Source organism: Rhinopithecus bieti, unplaced genomic scaffold (assembly GCF_001698545.2).
Source record: "Rhinopithecus bieti isolate Rb0 unplaced genomic scaffold, ASM169854v2 scaffold_3878, whole genome shotgun sequence".
NCBI classification, from domain to species: Eukaryota; Metazoa; Chordata; class Mammalia; order Primates; family Cercopithecidae; genus Rhinopithecus; species Rhinopithecus bieti.
In genome coordinates, this window is record NW_016805059.1 from 3,602,180 (window position 1) to 3,616,719 (window position 14,540).

Sequence of the window (14,540 nt, forward strand, 5' to 3'; positions counted from 1 at the left end):
GCTACAAATAAAAATTCAGAAGTATATAAATAACAAACGGCAAATGACAAATGAATTTTCTTTAAAGTAGCTGCTCTTGTCCGTACTATTTTATTGTAAAAATAATTTCTTGTTATAAAAGTAATACTCAGTCATCAAAGAAAATGTGAAAATTCGAAAAAGGAGAGAAGGCCAGGCACAGTTGCGCACACCTGTAATCCAAGCACCTTGGGTGGCCGAGGCAGGTGGATCATCTGAGGTCAGGAGTTTGAGATCAGCCTGGCCAACAGGTGAAACTCCTTCTCTGCTAAAAATACACAAAATTAGCTGGGTATGGTGACATATGCCTGTAATCCCAGCTACTTGGGAGGCTGAGACAGGAGAATCTCTTGAACCCAGGAGATGGAAGTTGCAGTGAGCTGAGATCATGCCACTGCACTACAGCCTGGGTGACAGAATGTCTCAAAAATAAAAATAAATAAATAAAATAAATAAATATAAATAAATAAATAAGCAAAGAAGAAGAAATTATTCATGAAGCCAGTATCAACCACAGCAACTGGTATAAATTCTTTCCTGATCCTTCCCTATGTGTAGGATTTTGATATCTTTATGTTTGCAGCATATTTTAAATCAGACTACTGGAATACTTTTATCATCATACACTTATTATTTATCTGAAATTAAATAATATATCTTTTGTATGTCTTATAACTGTTATAAACATATTAATTAATGATGACATATTACTTAACAGAGCAAAGAGTTTGCTTAGTCATTTCCTAACTGTTAGAGATTTTAAAGTGTGTATGGGTTTATGTCTCTTTAATATTACTTTATTAAATGTAATAAGCTTGGCATGGTGTACAAGACTGGGAGCTACTTTTCTCTAATCTTGTATATTCCCTCTACTATCAAATCTTGCCAGTTCTACCTCCTAAAAATTTATTTAATCAATACACTACTCACAGTTGTTTCTCATGCCCAAGCTACTAGCTCTCAATTGCCTTTCAGTAGACTCCTTATTTCCATCTCTTGTCTCTCAATCACTTTGTAGCCAGAACGATCCCTTCAGAACTCACATCTGATCATATAATTCATCTGCTTTTACTTTTCTTTAGTCACTTTTTATTTGTATTCAAAGTAAAGTACAAAATCAGAACCACGATCTTTGAAGTTTTCTCCCCTCTGGCTCCCGCCTATCTCTCCAGGCTCATCTCCTATCCTCCTTTCTCTGCAGGTCACCATTCTGGACTTCTCAGTTCCTGCATCCCAACAGCATATCCCTCCAGGGGTTAAAATGTGCAGTGTAGTCTTTTCTAATGGAAACCTTTTATTTTTTTCCAGAACAAATTATATTCACCCTGAAGATCTTGATTTCAACATCACTTCTGCTGAAAGACCATCCTCATCCCCTTCAGAACAGGGTAGGACCCCCAGTTATAAATTTTCTAAGCTCTCTGAGCATTTCCTTTTGATGCAGGACAGAGAAGCCCCAACACTGGGGCTTAACCCAGGAGGGTTCTTAGCTTCTCCCAGGAAATAATTCAAGGGAAAGCCAGTGGTGTTAGACAGCAATCTTTTATTGAACAGTTGCAGAGCAGGGCTAACACATAGGCAGTGTGTCCAGAGTCAGCAATGCATGGGCTCCTGTCAGTTGTATTTATATTCATGTAAACCCAATTTCAATTACATGCAAATTAAGGAGTGGGTCGATGTAAATTGAGGGATGGGTAAATTAAAACTTCCTAGAAAGGGGTGGTAACTTCTGAGTCATTGCCATGGAAATGAGTGGTCACTTTCCAGTCATTGTGATGGCACTGGTGGAAGTATCTTATGCCAATAAGCAATGAGAGCAGCTAGGGATGGCTTTTGTTGTCATCTGCTGGTTCCTGCCAGTTTCTTCACTTTATCCTGTCTGGATCAGATCCTGTTTTGGTCAGCAGGGTTGTGACCAGAAAAAAAGTCCTGCCAGTCTCCTACTTCACTTTCATAATGTTCATCAATTCTCTAGTAACAATAAGCATGTTGTTAGGGCCTCAGAAACATGATGCAAAGTGAAGCCTGGTGATTTAAAGTATAGGCTCTGGACCCTAGACAACTCACCTGACTTCCCTATACCCAAGTTTCTTCATCTTTCTTTCTTTTTTTTTTTTTTTTTTTGTAGCTCTCTACAAAAGGAGGAAATTGCTTCATCTTTAAAGTAGGATACTGACAGTATCTGTTTCATAGGGTTGTTATAAACACGTAGATATAATCTCTTCTTGCTCTTGCAAAGTGATTTACTATATTTCGAAGGTGCTAGTAGTTTATGTCTAGTAAAGAATGATGCTTCCTCTCCCCAAGATGGCTGCTGAGGACGAGTTACAGCTGCCGCGGCTCCCCGAGCTGTTCGAAACGGGCAAACAGTTACTGGACGAAGTAGAAGTAGCGACTGAACCTGCCGGTTCCCGGATAGTCCAGGAGAAGGTGTTCAAGGGCCTGGACCTCCTTGAGAAGGCTGCCGAAATGTTATCGCAGCTAGACTTGTTCAGCCGAAATGAAGATTTGGAAGAGATTGCTTCCACCGACCTGAAGTACCTGTTGGTGCCAGCGTTTCAAGGAGCCCTCACCATGAAACAAGTCAACCCCAGCAAGCATCTAGATCATTTGCAGCGGGCTCGAGAACACTTTATGAACTACTTAACTCAGTGCCATTGCTACCATGTGGCAGAGTTTGAGCTGCCCAAAACCAAGAACAACTCAGCTGAAAATCACACTGCCAATTCTTCCATGGCTTATCCTAGCCTCGTTGCTATGGCATCTCAAAGACAGGCTAAAATAAAGAGATACAAGCAGAAGAAGGAGTTGGAGCATAGGTTGTCTGCAATGAAATCTGCTGTGGAAAGTGGTCAAGCAGATGATGAGCGTGTTCGTGAATATTACCATCTTCACCTTCAGACGTGGATTGATATCAGCTTAGAAGAGATTGAGAGCATTGACCAGGAAATAAAGATCCTGAGAGAAGGAGACTCTTCAAGAGAGGCATCAACTTCTAACTCATCTCGCCAAGAGAGGCCTCCAGTGAAACCCTTTATTCTCACTCGGAACACAGCCCAAGCCAAAGTATTTGGAGCTGGTTATCCAAGTCTAGCAACTATGACGGTGAGTGACTGGTATGAGCAACCTCGGAAATACGGAGCATTACCGGATCAGGGAATAGCCAAGGCAACACCAGAGGAATTCAGAAAAGCAGCTCAGCAACAGGAAGAACAAGAAGAAAAGGAGGAAGACGATGATGAACAAACACTCCACAGAGCCCGGGAGTGGGATGACTGGAAGGACACCCATCCTAGAGGCTATGGCAACCGACAGAACATGGGCTGATCTTCCCACAACACGACAGGACTGCAGGGTGCACAACTCCCCCCCCCAAGAAAAACCATGCAGTCCTCCCCTCCCTGGGCTCCCGCTTCAGCTCTGTACAACGAAGGCAAAGATGCTAAATCTTGCTTNAAAGAATGATGCTTCCTATCAAGCCAAAGTTAAGAAAATATATGAGTTTTGTAGTGTTCTCTCTTATAATCATGAGGTAAGCAGGCATGTTTTCCCAGGCTAAGGGCCAAAGCACTGGAGAGGACCTTTTTATAAAGGATGATCTCTGTATTGCCTCAAAAAGGAGGGCACATGGCTAGAGTTATGGAAAACAGGTAAAAGCCCCTGGCAATTTCTAAGCCACCGTAGCATCACCTGATGCTGCTTGGATACAGCCATTCATAAAAACTGCATATCACCTTATCAAGCCATTATAGCTGCCAAGGACATTTTCTGCTACTCTACATTGACTGATTGCTGTGGATTGCCTGTCCACAGCACTCAAAGTCAAAAAGCAAGTTCCCTACCAAAAATTAAAGCTGAAACTGCTCCATCCTTAAGTCACCAATATGGAATTTTAAGGAGTGTTATTATTTTGACAAGTATATTTTATGTTGTCTTCAGTCACTATCACAACAGGAAATAGAACTTCAGCTATTAAATTCTACATTCCCAGGCAGGTTCCTACTTCTCCTCTGTGTTTAAGGTGTTACTGTTTCCACATTTGCTTTTTATGAGCAAATTAAAATCTCTGAGGGTTATTTTCCTTTCCATAAGGCAAAAATGGGCCCACGTTGTAATTCCACTGGATAAGATTTAGCATTTTTGTCAACACATTGTGATGATTAAAGCAGAAGTCTGCCACATGCTAACGAACACCATATTTAAAATAAACCAACAGGCAGCTATGGCAGTGAAATCACTCATCCAGTTACTATGCCAGTAGTGTAAAAACAAGAACCTCTTTTTAGAAGAAAGGTAAAGATAAACTCAAAATACACTATCTACACAGCAACAGAACAACTCTACAATGCTATCTCCAGAACAATTTTCACAAATCATAAATCTAAACCTTCTGCATTAACAGCACATTTAGCAGGCCCCTGTGAAGGAGGACAATGGCTTTAGAAAGATAAATTAATTAGCAGAACACTTGTGTCTACACGCAAACAAATTAGTGTTTTGTGCACCTGACAGCTCGTATCAACATTGCAAATATCCATGACCAGTAAGAACTGTGTTTGGATTTCATAGGTTGAATTTTCCACCTCTTGCATTTCACTGGGAGCTAAAGATGGTGCTAAAGAAACAGCTCCAAGGAAAAGTATGACACTTGCCTTCAACATTTAGCATTTCAAACTGAAGTGTTAACAAAAGTATTTATTAACTTCATTTCTCTTTGTCTTGTGACACATAGAATGTATCACTTGCAGCAAAATCCATCAGATGGAAGCAAATCAAGGTAAGATGAGAAAGGTGGATAATGGATTGTGCTAAATAATTTTATGATTTATAAGAAGCACAATTTCAGCTTAATTTTCTGTGTGAATTAGAAATGTCTAGAGTTATTTTAAACATTGCTTTCAGTGAAACAATACATCTTGAATACCATCCACATAGGTGGTTTATAGACATAAATTGTTAACCAGTAAAGGCAGCTGACATACCAGATTTTATAGAATAAAGTAACAAGAGACCAGAAAGGGATTTCTAGAGCTCAGTCCTAAGAGTTATCTATTAATTACACCAAATTAAATGATCATAATTGTATAGTACATGGCAGGATGGCTTCTTGCTTAGGAGCATATAATATAAATGTCAATAACATCTCCCATGACATTATCTACAGTGACAACTGTTGTATTCAAATCCATGCCAGCCTTCCTGGCCATCTTATGAAGGGCAGCAGCATACTTGGGGACTCAGTGCCGCTGCACTGCTAAGAGCTTACATGCCTGCCAGAAGAGAACCACCAAAGAGCAATCACCCTGATTGGAGCTCACCCTGATGGGAGCTCAGTCACCAGTTTACACTCAGTAAACTGCTTTTTCTTCCCAATTTTTTTTTTTCCTTTTGGAGGGAAAACACTAAAGGCAATGACATCCACATATGTTGAAGTGGCTACAGCCACTTCTGGTGTTGATGATCATTAGATGCATGGCTAGTAAATAATATAAATAGTGATATAAAGGTTGTGTCCTAATAAAAATATCTGTGGGCTATTAAAGAAATTATTAACTTTAATTTTAAAAACTGTCTGGATTTTCTAAATAATCCTCTGGGGCTGACGGATACAGTCAATTACATTTCAGAAAATCTAATCTTACAGTGGTCTCTGAGAGTGATTTGGGAGACAGGCCATTTGGAATACAATAGAGAAACGAAAGTTAGAGATTAAAAATTCCTGATATTCTATACTAAGCAGGACTTTAATGATCACCTAATTCAGCAGTCCTTAACTTTTTAGGAGGCATTATCACTTTAGGGGATCTGATCAAAGCTATAGACCTTCTCCCTAGAGGGAAAATCTTTAGACATCTCAGAATCCCTGAAGCTCATCCTTGGACATCAATTTAAGAAACTTCATTTATAGATGAAGAAATTAAGGAGAAGAGAGACGAAGTGACTCATCCAGGGTCATGCAGCTTGTTAGTGACAGAGGCGAGATGGAAAGCCTGCTTTTCCTACTCCTTGTCTGCTGTCATCTGCTGCATCAGGCTCTATGTGGACTTAAATGTTCTACTAAACCACTCCTATCAACTGGCCAAAGAACAGTTACTAAGTGTCTATAATTAGAATTTATACTCACTAGTCCTCTTTCTAACCAAATACAAAATCTTCTTCTCTGTGTTTATTCTCTTGAACCTATTCAGGTCCATGTGAACTCGCTCTATCCTCCTAGCCTCCTCCCCCAGCACCACCACTTTCTTAAAACTCCCTCCTTCCAGGGTTCCTGTGATCATTCAGATTCTTCCCACTTCTTCCAGGGTTCACCTCCCTCCCTTCATGTGTGTGTGTGTTTTTAAGAGACAAAGTCTTGCTCTGTCACCCAGGCTGGAGTGCAGTCATACAATCCTAGCTCACTGCAGCCTCAAACTCCTGGACTCATGAGATCCTCCCACGTCAGCCTCTCTAGCAGCTGGGACTATAGGCATGCACCACAGTTCCAGCTAAGTTTTTCATTTTGTGTAGAGAAGGGGTCTTGCTATGTTTCCCAGGCTGGTCTTGAACTCCTAGGCTCAAGCGATCAGCCTGCCTCCACCCCCGAAAGTGTTGGGATTACAGGCACGAGCCCCTGCACCTGGTATCCTCTCCCATTTGTTATCTCCTTAGCTACTACCATTTCTCCTCTCTCCAGGGGTTCCCTAAAGCTCAATCCTACTCTCCTTTATATCCATTCTCAACCTTCTCACTGTTACTTCTATTGAATAGAACTTCTGTGAAAATTGTTAGTACCCAAAATGGAGTCACTTACGTCAAACCCTAATAAAATGCAGTGGGAGGCCACGAAGGAAGGGCCCTAACACATGTGTGCCTGCACCAGGAACTGCCAGAAACGACTTTCTCAACTGGAAATTTCGAGTTAAGCCACTTCTATGAAAACTTTCTCCTACCAACAGCCAGTACCACCAATAAGCAAATGTGACTGCATGTAACAAGACCCTGTAGTCAGTGCTCTTTATTTCAAAACAGGTACATGGATATCTCTTCGCCTTTAAAAGCTTCCTTTTTTCCCAACTCCCTCGGATACCCTTATGGTCCTCCATAGCAGGCATATATTATGTATTATGTTGATTGCAGTTCCTTGCTATTCCCTAATAAGCTTGAGAATTAATCCCTGTTGCTCAGTTTAGGTTGACACCATTCTCACCCTGTTTACAGAAATACTTCCCAATAATAGTTTCAACAGGTACCTCTATTGAACATAATTTCCTCCCCCTAACCTGTTCCTATTTCCACACTCTCATCTATGAGGCACTGGTGACTTGAACACGGCTTGTGCCCTGTATTGTCCAGCTCTATATTTGGCACATCCATACATAGCAAGTATAAATGTGGATTAACTGACATGTGAAGGTTTTCTCACATCTCAGTGAAGAGAGCATACAAATAGAAAAAAAAGTGAAAGATAGTATATAAATAGAAAATTTAGCAACAGTTCTGGTGATGTTACAAGAAGTTTTGCAAATTTAACAAAATTTACTTTTTCAAATGAAGCTTTGCTTTCTTTTTTTGCAAGATATTATAACTAGCTTTATTCTTTTTTCTGGGCAAGTGATTTCTTAAAAGAGGGTACAGCTCCCCCTCATGGATGATAACGATATTTTAAAGATGGCCCTTCCAACTCTATGGTGCATTCTGAAATGTGTCATTAATAAAACTAAGTCATACATAGCAACAACATCCAGACTGTTAATTATTCAAAGCTCCTCATGTAGATCTAAAGCAACAGCACGTTCTAAGGAATTGATCCTTCTTAAGCAGAAGTATATTTTCAATAATTCAAAAGGAGATATTCAGTAACATCATTTGATATTCAGTACTCAATTACAAAAGACTTTCTTCATTAGCTCAATAAATCAAACCACTGTGATAATGAGGCCAGAGTCCTGGATTTGGTTCTAGTTTGGGAAGCTGCTTTGATTGGTTCCATAGCCTCAAGTTTCACACTAACTCCCGGGAGTCATCATAAAATGATTTGTCCTGAGTCACAGGATATCCCGAGTGCCAGAGAGCAAACAAACAGTTCAGTTCTAACTTTCTCTGACTGGGAATCACCCCCCAAAATGCTGGGGCATTAAAAGTGGCTTTATATTTCTAAAAATTCTTTCACATAATGGCAACTGCCTTCTTGCATCAGAACCACAGGGTGGCTAATAAACCCCTTTTTTTTTGGAGACGGAGTCTCACTCTGTTGCCCAGGCTGGAGTGCAGTGGCACAATCTCGGCTCACTTCAAGCTCTGCCTCCCAGTTCACACCATTCTCCTGCCTCAGCCTCCTGAGTAGCTGGGACTACAGGCGCCCGCCACCACGCCTGGCTAATTTTTTTTTTTTTTTTTTTTTTAGTAGAGACGGGGTTTCACCGTGTTAGCCAGGATGGTCTCGATTTCCTGACCTTGTGATCCTCCTGCCTTGGCCTCCCAAAGTGCTGGGATTACAGGCGTGAGTCACCGCACCCGGCCAATAAAGCCCTTTTAAAAAAATTTCTACTTTAAGTTCCAGGATACGTGTGCGGAACATACAGGTTTGTCACATAGGTATACCTGTGCCATTGTGGTTTGCTGCACCTATTGACATGACCTCTAAGTTCCCTCCCCTTGCCCCTTCCCCAACAATAGGCCCTAGCATGTGTCATTTCCCTCCCTGTGTCCATGTGTTTTCATTGTTCAACTCCCACTTATGAGTGAGAACACACTGTGTTTGGTTTTCTGTTCCTGTGTTAGTTTGCTGAGGATGATGGCTTCCAGCTTCATCCATGTCCCTGCAAATGACATGATCTCATTCCTTTTATGGCTGCATAGTATTCCATGGTATATATGTACCACATTTTCTTTATCCAGTCTATCATTGATGGGCATTTGGGTTGGTTCCATGACTTTGCCATTGTAAATAGTGCCAAAATAAACATATGTGTGCATGTGTCTATTAAAGGCCTTTTAAATGTTTATCAGGTTATTTACTTTTTGTGACTGTATAAGTCAGACAGTTTTACTAAGTGTGTGTGTGATTCCATCTTAAAATTTGACATTCCACTGAATACAAAAAAATTAAGATAATCTACATGACAAAATACTTTTCAAATTACCTTTTTATTTGGTCTTTTATATCTGGAGCCATGGCAGTCTGTATAAAATCAGGAGCATAGCCCAGGTCCTAAAATATAAAAAGAAATGTATTATTCACTATTAGATATATTTGGCTATCAAAGGCAGTAATGCAGACTAGTCAACCTTTAATTGTTTCCAAGGCTATAATGAACATTAAGAAATTGTAATATTTATGTTGCTTGATGTGAACTAATCCCATGTGAATCTGAAATATAATCAATTGATGGAAAGATCTAGTATTATGTTCAAGACACACTAAACTTTTATTATCACCAAAGTGAAAAAATTGGGCTTTAAAACAACTAAATAAAATAACCACTTCTCTTTTGTGATCTATGAGCAGCTTTTTTGTTCACTCGTTTTTGAGGTAGGGTCTCTCTGTGTCACCCAGGAGGGAGTACAGTGGCACAAGCACAGCTCATTGCAGCCCCAACCTCCCAGGCTCAAGCGATCCTCCCGCCTCATTTTTTTAAAAAATTGTTTTGTAGAGACAGGGTCTCACTATGTTGCCCAGGCTGCTCTTGAACTCCTACGCTCAAGTGATCCTCCCACCTCAGCTTCCCAAAGTGCTGGGATTACAGGCCTGAGCCATCACACCCAACTAGCCGCAGTTTTAACTCCAAAGTTTCACTAAAACCTAAAGTTACCAACATTATAAATACCCTAAACATTTCACTATTCCTTAGAGAAACCAGTGATTTCACATTTAGTTGATGGATTATAGAAACAGATACAGAAAACCGAAAGGGTGGATTGGAGTAAGAGTCACCATAGGTGATGCAGCTATTCAAAAGCACCTCCTTTGTGATCAAACTGCCCTTTAAAGCACAAACTAGATAATTAACCTAGGTATGTTACGATGGGGACTTTTTAAATTAATTTCACCAAATCAAAGCAGCTTCTTACATAGACTAAAAATCACAAAGTTGATGCTATAGCTGTAATAATATATATTCTCTAACAAGCTAAATAATTGGAATGGTTCTCTGGTCTAAATGGAATTTCTGCTGGGATATTCCATGCCTCAGGCCAATTTCTAGGCCTTAAATATTAAAATAAGACAATTTAATCCATCTGTAGCAACTGAAATATTTCAAAATTAAGACTAAGCCATTTATCAGGTACTATATGTGACAGCATAAGTAGTTCTCCATGGTACTAAGGTTTTCCATAAATAAAATTTCAATGGCTATGTAAGATTTTATTGCCTGACTCTCTCCTCATTTATTTAACCATTTCCTTATTGTTAAGCATTTAGGTCTTTCCTTTTGTGTGTGTGTTATAAATAAGGCTACCATATCCATCTCTGTGAACAAAAGTTCTATAATTAGCTGTATTTCCTTAAGATATTCTGATATAAAGATCATAAATAACCAAACTACTTACCTTTTTTCTAACAACAATAGCACTTAATATTTTTAAAGTTTTACAATAAATCACTGACATAAACACCGCCTTGTATAATTAGCCTTTAAGGTATTGTCTTTAAGGTCTAGCCTTAGCGGTATGGCTGGGGGCTATTAAGGTGACTACAATTGTTAACTTATAGGCGATTTTACTTTTGTAGCAGTTAACAGGAACAGTTTATATCTGAGAGATAATAAAAAATCAAATAGGCTGGCCAAGGCAGGCGGATTGCTTGAGCCCAGGAATTAGAGACCAGCCTGGGGAAATATAGAAAGAATCCATCTCTACAAAAAAAAAAAAAAAAAAATTAGCCAGGTGTGGTGGTTCATAACTGTAGTCCCAGCTACTCAGGTGGCTGAGGTGGGAGGATCGCCTGGGAGGTAGAGTCTGCAGTGAGTTGAGATAGCACCAGTGCACTCCAGCTTGAGTGACACAATAAGATGGCTCAAGCCTGTAATCCCAGCACTTTGGGAGGCCGAGACGGGCGGATCACGAGGTCAGGAGATCGAGACCATCCCGGCTAACACGGTGAAACCCCGTCTCTACTAAAAAAATACAAAAAAACTAGCCGGGCGAGGTGGCGGGCGCCTGTAGTCTCAGCTACTCGGGAGGCTGAGGCAGGAGAATGGCGTAAACCCGGGAGGCGGAGTTTGCAGTGAGCTGAGATCTGGCCACTGCACTCCAGCCTGGGTGACAGAGCGAGACTCCTTCTCAAAAAAAAAAAAAAAAAAAAAAAAAAAAAAGATTTTGTATCAAAAAACAAAACAAAACAAAAGAAAATAATCTAGCTTCTTTCCATACAGTAGTTGTCTTAGTCCGTTTTTACGCTGCTGTAAAGATGCTCTGTGAGATTGGGTAATTTGTAAACAAAGGAGGTTTAATTGACTCACATTTCCACATGGCTGGGGAGGGCTCAAGAAACTTACAATCATGGTGGAAGGCAAAGATGAAGCAAGACATGTCTTATATGGTGGGAGGAGAGAGAGAAAAGAGAAGGGGGAAACACCCCACACTTATCAAACAACCAGATCTCCCTCACTATCAAGAGAACAGTATGGGAGAAATCACCCCGGTGATCCAATCACCTCCCACCAGGTCCCTTCCTGGACGCATGTGGGGATTATAATTCGAGATGCCATTTGGTTGGGGACACAAAGCCAAACCATATCAGAAGCTGAGGAACTGGAAGAAAAACACAAAGTGTATTTTACTTTTTAAAATTTAAATTTAACAATGAATTAATCAAAGTTGAAATAATGTATGAGTAAAATATTATTTTACAGTACCTTATCCAAATACAGAAGTTGTAGATATATTCCTATTCATTTGGAGGTACTTCCTGGCAACCCTCTCTATCTTAATGAGTTGTCACTATACTTTACATTTCAACCATTGGCGTATTAGAGTGGTAATCCATATACTTAATCATGCTGACAAAAAGTAAATTACTATATGGTAACAGACAAGTAAGGACAATACAGCAGTGGTGACAGATTTCCCTATTCCTGGTGCTCTCCAGGAATTATTTCCTTCCAATGGCAAAAGTCTCATTTTAAAACAAATCATATATTTCCTTTACCCAATGGACAATTGTCTTTGCTATTCCAAGTTCATAATTAATTAAGGCAAAAATTGATCCTGCTTATTGACATATGATGTAAATATGAGGGGTCAATAGCATCCTCAAAGGAAAGATTTGCTGTTACCAAACTCCCAGTTTTCCATAATCCTAAAATAACTGGTTTTCTTCAAGTTACTTCCTTACTAAAAAATGTTATGCAAAGGCAGTTTCAAGAGTACAAAAAAAGGGCTATAAAAGCCTAAAGAAAAGTACCATCACAAGACAGTGTTTTCTTCTAAAACAGTATTTTAAAGGTAGGAGCTTTGTCTTGACGTGTGTGTCCCCAGCCTCTTTCACTGTACCTGATGAGCACTTAGCAGATGTTGGCTGAATGATGGTTGAATTAATAGGAAAGCATATTTTAAAACAGCTCTTCACCTTAAGTTTCTTGATTTCATATCTCTCACTTCTCATAAGCTCTCATGGCATACTCCAAGATTCCTTGTCTCTAATTTCTTATTAACTACCAAAGAATCTTTTATTTTGAAATGTTGGAATTCCTAAAACCTACCAGAAAGATTTTAGGTAAAGATTTACCAAAGATGGAAATATTTTCCACTAGGTCAGAGGCATTGGCATAGCAGTCTTACGTAAATACATAAAATAAATGCAGCATTAAAAGTATTTTTTAATTACTAAAATATACATTTACACATTTTTTCTGTATAATGCAACCACAATACCCTATAAGACGGATGGTTTTTACAATCATAAAAGAGTAAACTCAGACATGATGTAATATGCATATGGAAAACCATTAAGATATAATAAGGGAAATACTGAAAGATAAATGGTCCAGTAATGAATTATACATTACTTCTCATGTATAATGATAACTTAAAATAGCTCATCTGTTTTAGAGCACTTGAACTCAGAAAAATCAACAGCAACTATTTCACAATGAGATGCAATACCCTCCAGTGAAACTCTGACAATCTCCAACTAAGCAATTCTACAAACTGCACGCAAAACAGTAACTTTTCCTCAAAGGCTTCAGCGAAGGAAGAAAAATTTCACTTTGGGATTTGACATTCAGATGTTTAGTAAAAGGGATGCAAGTGCGAAATTCAAACAGGGCACAACCAGCAGTTGTGTCAGTGATCGTGGGAATATTGTGGAAAGGAAGAAAAGAAAGACAAGAACAAATGGATGCCACAAAAATCAGACAAAGCTGGCTTTGTGAATGATGGATAATTCAAATGACTGCTGTAGGTTCCAGAAACAATGTAAAATCCGAGATGAAGATGTAAACTGCACTGCAAATTAGTGTCATGTATTTTTAAATGTTTCCATGCTCAGATTCTTAAATCATATCTACCAGTGTCTCAACAGTCCAGAAGCAAATGGAGTCGTCCATGAAATCTGCTTTCTTCAGGAAAGGTATTTGAATAAGTTGAAGACACCGTGGAAAACTCAAAAAGCAGTCAAATGGGCTGTCAGTCTTCCTTCCCTTCAGTGTGCAAGAATTGGCAAGCAGTCCAAAGCCAAGCCATTAAGGTTCAAGGATACAGCAGCAGCACAGGTCTAGCTAGACAACCCTCTCCCAAGGGCTGCACTGTGCCCTCCCTAAAGCAAGTCATTCTCTACAAAGGATGGAGCCCTGGGGAGCACAGCTGAACTCTGTCTCACTCCAACTGTGAGGCTGAAGGTTTCTAAAGAATTCAATGAACGAATGTGCTTATATGCTGTGTTCATCAGAGCTTTAAAAAATAAAGATGAGAAGATAACAGAAGTAATCATCTTAAAGTATTTCTCTATGGTTTATATTTACACCAGCCATGGATTTTAAAAGGTAAAATTGTGTTAATTTTGGTATAAATCTGGAAACAAAATATACCAAGACAGTATCCCGGGTTCAGAAAATAGGTCGTATTCTAGTTTGTACTCCCAAGATTCAGCACAGTGCTCAAGAAATATTTATTGCCAAGTAAATGTGAGGCCAAAACAATATCTACGTATTTCAAATTATGTAGTTGTATCTGAATTCCTGGTGAATAAATGTGAGGCAATGAATATTCCTGGAGAATAAATCTTTGTACAGTCGATAATACTGTGCCAGGCAAGGATGAATAAATCCTGGTCCCAGTCCTAAGAGTGCTTACAAGGCTGTTTTACTTGATAGGGAAATTAAGGCATTTACCGGCCACAGCCAACTTCTTCATTGAAGAATTTCTTTTAACTTCAAGTGTACTGTCTCACGGTCAAGCAAGCTGTTCTGCTATCCAGATCTAGAACAACTCTACCCTGGTTGAGCCCTCATACGTGGGGATCATCTTCTGGTGACCTTGCACCATTTTCTCCTTAACCTCCACATCTGGAAGAAACACAACAGTATTTGGGGAGGTGGGGC

The 14,540-nt window shown here is 39.5% G+C and overlaps 1 protein-coding gene and 1 long non-coding RNA gene across 2 annotated transcripts in view; one reads left to right on the forward strand and one right to left on the reverse strand.

The window, feature by feature from the left end:
• The window catches only part of LOC108529032 (uncharacterized), an 87,867-nt gene that overhangs the window by 69,197 nt on the left and 4,130 nt on the right, over window positions 1–14,540 (reverse strand). The window contains exon 2 of the long non-coding RNA XR_001885384.1: window positions 9,141–9,208. This is a non-coding gene — a long non-coding RNA (uncharacterized LOC108529032). The remainder of the gene's footprint in view (window positions 1–9,140; window positions 9,209–14,540) is intronic.
• Window positions 2,320–3,391, forward strand: LOC108529030 (immunoglobulin-binding protein 1). The gene has a single exon (XM_017871076.1). It carries the CDS (start codon window positions 2,326–2,328, stop codon window positions 3,343–3,345), a length of 1,020 nt encoding a protein of 339 aa, XP_017726565.1. The 5' UTR covers window positions 2,320–2,325; the 3' UTR covers window positions 3,346–3,391.

Coding starts and splice junctions, on each gene's coding strand:
- LOC108529030 (XM_017871076.1), top strand. CDS start 2,326: ATGGCTGCTGAGGACGAGTTACAGCTGCCGCGGCTCCCCGAGCTGTTC.